This window comes from Metopolophium dirhodum, chromosome 5, assembly GCF_019925205.1.
Source record: "Metopolophium dirhodum isolate CAU chromosome 5, ASM1992520v1, whole genome shotgun sequence".
In the NCBI taxonomy this organism is placed as follows: Eukaryota; Metazoa; Arthropoda; class Insecta; order Hemiptera; family Aphididae; genus Metopolophium; species Metopolophium dirhodum.
The window spans coordinates 39,258,946-39,268,851 of NC_083564.1; the positions used below are offsets into that span (position 1 = coordinate 39,258,946).

The following is a 9,906-nucleotide window of genomic DNA, read 5'->3' on the forward strand; positions in this document are numbered from 1 at the left end:
TTATTCACACATATTATAGGTAGGTCTTTAGTAAAATCATTTAAGCATAATAATAATCATATTAAATGTTTACTGATTAATGATTATCTTTTAATTAAAGACCTTCGTTTATGCGTACAATGTAGTTCACAACTTCCATTATATAAACTTCATCATATTGATATCAATTATAATATATTAACTATCATTTTTAACAAAACGAATTGGAGGAGGGATTTGACACTACTGTTGAGCATAATGCATATTAATCCTTACTTTATTAGTATCACTTTATGGCATATTAGTGATAATAAGTGATCAGTAATACGCCAAAGTTCGATTAATAGTTTTACCTATCGTACAAGGTACATTTTATTTGAGTTAAAAAAAATTGGCTGTTTTGGTGGTCAGTAAAGTTTATTTCTATAATAAACATTGCGCAAAATTATAGAAATCACCGAAAAATTAACAGGTAATAACTCTACAACTCTGTTATGTACCTATATAATGTATTAACAACTCATGAGTGTATTTTTTTAAAATTTAAAATTACCTACTTATATTATGGTACAAAAAAATCAAAATTAAAACACATCGGTGTTTAAAATGTTATAATATAAATTACTCGAACGAGCCTTTTATTATATTCAAAAATATATATTATAACAAATAATACTTTGTATAAAAGAAAAACAAATATTTTTAACTTTAATTTCCTTGTTTGCTTATCGCATTATTTTTACCTTGAAATGATCTTCAGTATGGCCTAAAATTTTACTCGAGGGAGTCCACCTAGCCATTCAACTGCCCAATTCGACCATTAAAATGTGTACAGATTCACTCAGAAATTTATTTTTAAATCTAAGATTTTAAAATGTAATAAAAGATTCTTAATAAGGTTATCTACCTTTACCAAAAAAAAAAATGTCTAAGAAAGTCAATTTAAATTTTAATGAGCGTTTGAAAATTTTTACAACATTGGATTCATCAATCACTCGATTTCTCAAGTAGCTATTTTCTTATTTTGTTGTAATTCAAAAAGAATAATTGTATAGATACATACAAACTTCACTAAATGTTTATATTCTCATTTTCTATACTTACATCATACAATTTTGAAAATATTTTAACTCGTTTTGAGCTGTTTAAGGACAATTTCAAATTTCAATTATTTTAAGTTTATTTTTTCTATAAATATCAATACAATTTTATTTTTTGGGCCAAAAAGTGTCAAAATTGATTACAAGGCTGCTGAAATAGCAGTTGAAAAATATTAAAAATACATCAGCACATTTTTTTTATAAGCGTTTAAATTTCAAATGTTGACAACATTTATAAAATTTAAAATTAAAAAATGATTTTGTAGTTAAACATTGATAAAATATTCAACTTTTACAGCTAAGGATTGAAAATTTAAAACAAGGTAAACGTAAATAGGTACACATTTCTTTATAGTTATTTTATGTTCAAATTTGGATGAAACTACATATTAAATAACCAAGACTAACAATTTTACTTATTTTGTTGTAATTTTATAATATTAATTCAACTTACCGGCTACCGCGTTTTAATAATAATATAAATATAATAAAAAAATTTCCTCGGCTGATATAAAGCATCTCCTCTCTCTCTTTTCGTATACAATGGTAGTATGTCATTGAATTCATTTTTAACACCATGCATTACAGTCAACCACTTGTAACCAAATGTACAGCAGAGTGACATCCATTAACACACCATTTTTTTCCTAAAATTGGACTAGACAATTATTTCTACATTTGAATACATGTATAATAATATAAGAATATTTATGTAATTATGTATTTTTTATGTGTACCTACTTATCTAGCTGCTTAAACTAATAATCCAATTAATTTATTTTAGTTAATTTTCAACAAAATAAGGTATAATTGTTGATCTTATCTATGAGTTAAGTGATCAATTTTATGAATAAATAATGAATATTTAAATTTATAAATTGGTTATAAATATACTTTCCTCAAATTTGTACGTGAAGTGAACAATTAAATACATTTTATAAGTAGGTACTTGACTAACTTTTTAATAACAATATCATAAGTATATATTTGTGTGAACAAAATATAATATGGTAGGTAATAAATTTAAATTATTATATGTTTATATAAAATAAGACCGATAAAAAGATTTTTATGACGGTCACGAACATTACGGTTAACCGTGAACCTACCTATATGTTGATTCATCATTATTTTTTGTAATTAATTGCTTGTTTTTAACCATTCGTTTGATGCCTATAAAGGTATCTAGAAATTAATCTAATTAATAGATAAATAAAAACATTACATTTTGTACGCATTATGTAAACCTAACCTAATATGGTTGTTAAATGGTATAATATGTTATGTTATATTTGGTAGGACTATCTAAATTTCTAAATTCGTCAAATTGCGTGCACGTGTCTATGGTACTTAAAATATTGAGTGGACGAAAGTTACAAATTGAAATTATATATTGTAACCATATTATATTATATTATTTTTCTATATAGTATATTGCACTTGATGATTACTAATTTTAATATTCTTGAAATAGTACTATGTTATAAAATCATTTTATAAGGGTTATCGACAAAGTCAGATAACTGAAATTAAAATAATTATTATTAATAAAAATACATTTAAATACATATATTAAAAGACTTTTATCCATCAATAGGTTTTATGTATTCTGTTGACTATAATATTATGTATACCTAATAAATTTAATATTGTTTGACCTACTGTAATCTTTTATTTGTTATTTATTATTTTAAATATTGATTACCTTCTGTCAGACAAATTATTACGTAATTATTATCACAGCTGTAACAAAATCAAGAAGTACAGCGCGGCGTGGGCAATTTAAATATTTACTATAGGTAAATACTTTAATTTTATATTTTTGTATTTAGGTACAAGGTTTGATCTTCTTAAGTAAACATGGATGGAAGTAAATTTATTTTTTGTATGGTATTGGTCTTTAGTCTGGGGATTGGCGGAGACAGGATTGTCAAGGCTCAAAACTCACCAAAATATAAAGGTGAGTTAAAAAAATGATGAAATATTGTTGTTAGTTAATTTAAATATACAAATAACTATATGTGCGTGTGATTGTAGTCAAATTATTCAAAAACTGATCACTGATTAATACACGAATCCGATGTACTTTGTTCTAGTTAGTAGTTTGAACTCTAATATAAATTGTTTATTTTTAATATAAATTCAAACTTCAAATGTTGACAAAATTCATCAAAATTTCGAAAATTATCAAACTATTTTAAGGTAGAAATTCATAAATGTTTTTTTTTCCATTGGTGACATTAGACATTTTAATAGAAGAATTTTTCTACCTTAAATAAAAAAAAGTGTACCGGAAAATAAAATTAATTTTTTAGCGAAATTAGATTATTTTTACGAGTAAATTAATGAACTTTTATCCACCGATTTTTAATATTTTGTTGTAATTAAAAAAAAGGATTTTTTGAGCTACAATGATTTATTATTAAATTCAAATATAACACATCCATTATACATAGGTACACGACAATTTCTTTACAGTAGAGCAGTTTTTAACTGTCAAACTTTTTAAAATTAAAATTATTATTTAGGAATATATAAGTATTAGTGTATTAAGTACCTATAAATTAGGTATTATACATCCAATTAAAATTTTTTATTTTATTGACTGTTAGTTTCATAAAGTTAGGGCTAATATTATATTATTATAACTAGTAACTAGAACCAAATAAATTACAAGCTTCGTTGGATTCTTAGGCGTAAACAGCGTTTAAATGTGTTAAATTGCATCTAAGTTTATATTTCATTAAACAATTCCCTATAAGTACCTGATTAGCGAGGTTTATAATACCCCGAGGGAAAGTCAGGATGATTATACACTTAAAGTCGCATCCATCAGTGTTATAGAAGAAATTAAAGAGATGAGAATTCTCTAGAAAATTGTCACTTTAGAGTAGCCTCTGAATTCTGGTCCTGTGGTTATTAATATATTTCTGTACTTATTTTAAGTAAGCATTCATAAAAAATGGGAGAAACTAGGCAAATTATCTGCTGTACAGTACTTATAGGTGTCAAATGTAACTTGTTATAGAATAAGTCACTATAATGTATATCAAGTATGTGTTAATTTAGAATTCAATGTTGCATACGAAAAATGATTCTGATCAAAGACGGTCTATATAATTAATTATATTTTATGGTATATTTATATTGTTATTACCTATAGTAATTTATTTTATTATTTGTAAGACAGTAGGTGACAATGATAAATGTTGAAACCTACTTTACAGTATAGTGAGTTCCCTGGATTTATATCACTAGTTTTATTTTATTGTATTTACTATTTTTACATTGCAATTATATAGTTATTTATTTTATTATTAGTAAGACTGATAATAACAAAGACATAGGTCAACTTGAAACTTACTTTACAGTACAGGGAATTCCCTGTTTTTTTTTGTTAAGTTAACTCAACACGAATTCAGGAATATAGCTGGTAATTAATATTACACCAGTTAAACTAATAAAGAAATTAAGTTTTTTTAACAAACTTTTCAAAAAATTTACCTATGTAAAATAATTGTACCTAATTGTTTAAACTTTTAGAATGTTTCACACCAAAAGTTCAAAACGTCAATTGCATTAACATAATGGAATGTCCAGTGCTACTTTATCTAGTAGAAAATCAAAGCCAAAATTCTTCTATTGCCACTTTTCTCAGAAACCAAGTATGTGGACATGAAAATGATTTCCCTTATTACCCCAAGGTATGCTGTCCATTTTCGAATGAATCTGATTCTAAATTACCAGATATTTACGAAACAGTTTCGTCAAGAAAATTGCCATCTCAAGACACTTGTGGATGGAGCGAAATTACTCACTATCCAGTTGACGGAGGAAATACTTCTGTATTAGGTATACGTTTGAAAACAAATTAAATTATAATTTATTTCACAAAATATATACAATTTACATAGACAGTTATATTAGATATAGTGAATTATAATTACAAATATTGACTTTTAAATGTATTTAGGTGCTTGGCCCTGGATAGCAGCACTTGGGTACTTGAATCTTAATATGGAAAATCCGGCATACGAGTGGATGTGTGCTGGTTCCTTGATATCAGATAGATTCGTCATAACGGCTGCCCACTGCACAATCGGTATTGGAATGTACCGTTTGTAAGTGTATATTACGTTACCAGAAAAATGTTAAATATAGGCATTATATGTTAGGTAAAGTGGTGAATCAAAATATTTTTATTGTTTTTACAATTTATTGCAGCATATAATTGACGTATGCCATTTCTAACTACATGAAATGTTATTTTTTACCTACGGACATTTTTTGAATTGAAATTTTGTCTTGCATGTACATTTTATAAAACCTTGGTCAGTTCCTGTAGATTGTTGAGCTACAACCAGCAGTTTTACTTTTTTAAATGACGGCATACATTTTTTATTAAATATTTCAAAGCTGAATATTTCCTTTAAATTTTAAATATGTACCTTTTTAAATTTTTGAACAACTTACAAGTAGGTTGTCAAAAAAGTAAAACACTTTTTTACAAAACATGTTTCCAACATATTAATAATATATTTATTATAGGTAAATAAATTATAGACAGTAGGTTGATTCTATAATAATATTAATATATTATACCACATACCTAATGTTAATTGTACCTATCATTGGTGTTATAATACACTATTGTCAAACCAATTTATTCAAACTAATATAGAACATTATTATTTATTTATAAACGATCTATTAATTTATATAAAATCAATTTTTGATAATCTTTTATATCAAATATCGTAGCTTCAAGTTATTTGGTTTTTCAGGCAGGTTGTGCGTTTAGGTGATTTGAACTTGAATCCTAATATTAAAGATGAAGCTAATCCAATAGATGTTCCAATTTCACTTGTCATAAGACATAACCAATATAACGCAGAAGATCTGACCAGTGATATTGCATTATTAAAATTAGCCTACAGTGTTTCCTTCGATCGTAAGTATTTTTTATATTTAGTTACTAATTATTTTTTCACTAATATAATACATTTCTTAATAATATATAATTCTCTGGGGGTATCGAAAATATAGAAATAAGAAATGTTATGTTAGAATATTATTACTAAACATTTCAAATACATAGAATCACTAGTATATTACATACAATGGATTTTAGATTCGTAGTGGTAACAATATGCAAACATATTCACTAAACTACTTCCAATGGATAGATTTGAAAAATTAAGACAAAATTATCATTGTTTAAATTATATTAATTCTTTATTGTGTAAAACATTAATTACGGCGCGGCAGTGTGTTGAATATAATTTAATATTGTATAAAAAGTAACATCATATTGTGCAAAAATAACAGCATCGTTGTTATTCGCAAATTGTAAATCATGCCATATGTGTTAGAATGACAAGGTCAACAGGTCACTTGTATAATATACATTATAAGGCGAACTTTTAGCGTACTGTAGGCACTAGATTATAATAATATTACTTATGTGTATGGCGTGCGTTAACATTACTTATTAGTTATTACTATAAGCAGTGTAGTCATTTGTGTCTAGATCAATCTACAAACATAATCCTAAACTCAACATTTTTTTTTAGGATTAATTCAACCTATATGTTTACCCATCTTATCGAATCATAGAGCCAACAATTTCGTTGAATCTGACACATATCTTGCAGGATGGGGTTCCACAATGTTAAGTAAGTAACCAAATAGTATATAAATATAGAGTACCTAGGTACATTTACAGGCATTATAGCATATTCAAATATTAATGTATATTTTATAAATTTGGGTTTAATAATGTTATATTTATTATTTAAAAGATCCAAGTTATGATGCTCTAATAGATGTTCAATTACAAGTGGTGAAAAATTCGCTATGTCAACGAGGATATCTTAACAAAAGTATTTACATCGATGATAGACATTTGTGTGCTGGGATATTTGGAACAGACGTTTGTAGGGTAATAGATAAAATGTTTATAATTTTGAATATACATTTTGAATATACCTATTTATAATTTTGATTGTTATTTCAGGGAGATTCTGGAGGTCCCTTAATGTGGAAAAGTGGTTCTCAATATTATTTAGTGGGAGTCGTGAATTTCGGACATACTAACTGCGCAGAAGTAGGTTATCCAGGTGTATATGCTAGGGTGACATCATTTGTCCAATGGATCACAGATACCATGAATTACAATTAAATTGTATTAATTTATGCTATTTATATGAATTTGACTTAAGAACGAAAAGAAGAATAGACAACTCTGTGCAATTGGCTTATCTATTTACTATTAAAAAAAAATGTATAACTGCTCAGACAACTTAATAATTTTAACCGCAATTGTTTAAAAAAATGATATTTAGAAATAAAAAATGATACTATTTGTATTCTAATATTTTGTTTTTTGTCCAATATTTTTAGGTACAATCATGTCTATATATATATTTAAATTTAAGTAATTAGAATACTACATTAGTATTATTAGGTACCTATACAATATTCATAATGGATGTATATTGAATTATCAGATTTCATGTGAAGATTCTAATTTCGAGTGTAGTGACTATTTATTTTTAATATTCCATACTTAGTACATTATAATATTATATTGGCCTGCTGAAGTTGTTTTTGGCTTGCCTTTCAACAATTAGAAATCATGCCTCTGGGTGGTCCACCGGGCTTTACCCATTAGACGCCAGCTCAATCCGGGCCTGATTTACAGCAAGGGCGATGTTAGGGGGAGGCCGTAAGGGCCGTGCCCTCAAGCTGTATTTCTAAAAAATTGTAAGGTATCTACTGTTAATAATAAAATTACAAAATAAATTCATATTACATATAATATTGAATGTTTTCTGAAAATTATGAATTGCTATGATTGACTATAATATATAGGTATCCGATAGACTGGTACATTTAACGTGAGCAATTTGTACAGTATTCCCTTGTGCTATACTTTATCAAACGCTTTTTCGAAATCGATGAAAATGGTTAAGTAATAAGTCAAAGAATACAAATAGGTTTGTAATAACGGTAACCGATTATAGGTTCTCCGAAATTCCGGGAAATTACGGGTTTCAAGCCCTGATCATAATGATAATAAATAATATTAGTATGAAATATATTATAGTTTTGACAAGTAACACTGTTTTTTATGAATTTTACTTAAGAACGAAAAGATGAACAGTCAACTCTGCGCAATTGGTTTATCGATTTACTTTAACAACAAATTTTTAATAACTCAGATAACTACTTTACTATTTATTTTATGTGTTTACATTTTTCGTCTAGGTACATGTGCAACAAAAATGTATAATATACCACTTATATTTCATTTTGTTTTGTGTTTTACTTTTATGTCGTATGTTTAAGTATGATGATAATTCTTAACTACTTGGTGACAAAGATTATGCTAAGTTGAAAAATAGCTAACAAAAAATTAATAAAATCTAGTTGAGTTACCGGGTCAACCGGGAACTTTAAAAAAATCATGTTTCAATTGGATACTTGATTTAATGAGAGAAAATAAATGTATTTTTTCTCTCGTGGTACATACTCATTCATAAATCAAAAATCAAAAATTATGGACAAGTGTCAAGTGGATAGGACTATGCTGTACAGAAGTTGTTGAGCATATCGTTGTAATGGATCAATGGATGTGTTATATTTGAATTCAATGATAAATCATCGTATACGAAAAACGATTCTGAGCAGAGACGTTATTTTAGCCTAGCATACTTGTATAAATAATCAAATTTAATAGTTAAATAAAAAATTATAAAAATCAAAAATATCTCACTGCTATAAATAGTGTGACTTTCTAGTAAACTTTTTATTTTTAATAGAGGTAGAAAAGCTTGTTGGGAACCTTCTTTTAAAATGTCTTATGTCTTTTATGAATTGCTAACTGAAAAATAATTTCTTATGTGTATAAATAGCTTAAAAACAATTAAAATAGTTTGATGGATCATGTATGGAAAAGGGTTATTTTAAAATTTTATGAAAATGTCGAGTGTTTAGGGTTATTACTTTTTTAATTTAAATATCAAAAATCGATAGATTAAAATTAGTTAATTTACCGGTAAAAATCCAATAGGTATCGTAAACATCATATATTCAAACTCTCAGAAAAAATTAATGTTACTTTCCGGTAAACTTTTTATTTGTTTAAGGTAGGAAAATTTGTCAGGAATCTTTTATCAAAATATCTAATGTTAGCTATGAAATGTAAAACTTAAGAATTTTTAACTGAAAAATAGCTTAAAGTTTTGAAATTTTGATAAATTTTGTCAACATTTGAACTGAAATATCAAAAATAATTGATCCTATGTATCTTTAATATTTTTGAACTTATATTAATGAAACTTTTAAGGAACCTTGCATTAAAATTCAAGCTTTTTTACTATGTAAAAAGGTTTTTATTGAGAATAATTAAAAAAAAATTACAAGTCTTGAAAAATTTTCCAAGGCTAACTCAAAAAGAGTCAAAATATTTCGAAAATATTACTATTTTTGGAAAATGCTAATATTAATACTTGTGAAAATTTGAAGGGTCTGCAATAATTAACTTTTAAATTACACCAAAAAAATTAAATCGTTTTTTTTAAAAGAATTCCCTAAAAATGGTTTTACAAATTTATATTAAAATTGAAATGGATATTGAGCTCGTTGTACTACATTATTATCAAGTTAAAGTTGGACTTCAGGAGGATAAGAGTGGCAACGGAACTTACCACCTAGGCAGAACATAATATTATGATGATAATTTGTCGAGACACTTGTCGTTACAGTCTTCATGTCAAACAAATAAATGTTTTTCAAAAACCCTAAAAACAATACAATATAATAC

The 9,906-nt window shown here is 26.2% G+C and overlaps 1 protein-coding gene across 3 annotated transcripts; it reads left to right on the forward strand.

Annotated features, from left to right (window-relative positions):
• Positions 1–261: 261 nt before the first annotated feature.
• On the forward strand, positions 262–7,455 carry LOC132945103 (venom protease-like). Of its 3 annotated transcripts, none has more exons than XM_061014741.1 (8): positions 262–451; positions 2,912–3,039; positions 4,623–4,931; positions 5,053–5,200; positions 5,864–6,030; positions 6,653–6,754; positions 6,881–7,020; positions 7,096–7,455. In XM_061014741.1, exons 2-8 carry the CDS (start codon positions 2,940–2,942, stop codon positions 7,258–7,260), a joined length of 1,131 nt encoding a protein of 376 aa, XP_060870724.1. In that variant the 5' UTR covers positions 262–451; positions 2,912–2,939; the 3' UTR covers positions 7,261–7,455. The 3 variants fall into 3 exon arrangements, with proteins under 3 accessions (XP_060870724.1, XP_060870725.1, XP_060870726.1); XM_061014742.1 differs by having other exon boundaries at positions 2,984–3,039; XM_061014743.1 differs by lacking the exon at positions 262–451 and adding an exon at positions 2,808–2,878 and having other exon boundaries at positions 2,984–3,039.
• Positions 7,456–9,906: the final 2,451 nt, after the last annotated feature.

Coding starts and splice junctions, on each gene's coding strand:
- LOC132945103 (XM_061014741.1), top strand. CDS start 2,940: ATGGATGGAAGTAAATTTATTTTTTGTATGGTATTGGTCTTTAGTCTG. Junction 4,932..5,052: donor AGGAAATACTTCTGTATTAG/GTATACGTTTGA, acceptor AAATGTATTTAG/GTGCTTGGCCCTGGATAGCA. Junction 5,201..5,863: donor GGTATTGGAATGTACCGTTT/GTAAGTGTATAT, acceptor TTGGTTTTTCAG/GCAGGTTGTGCGTTTAGGTG.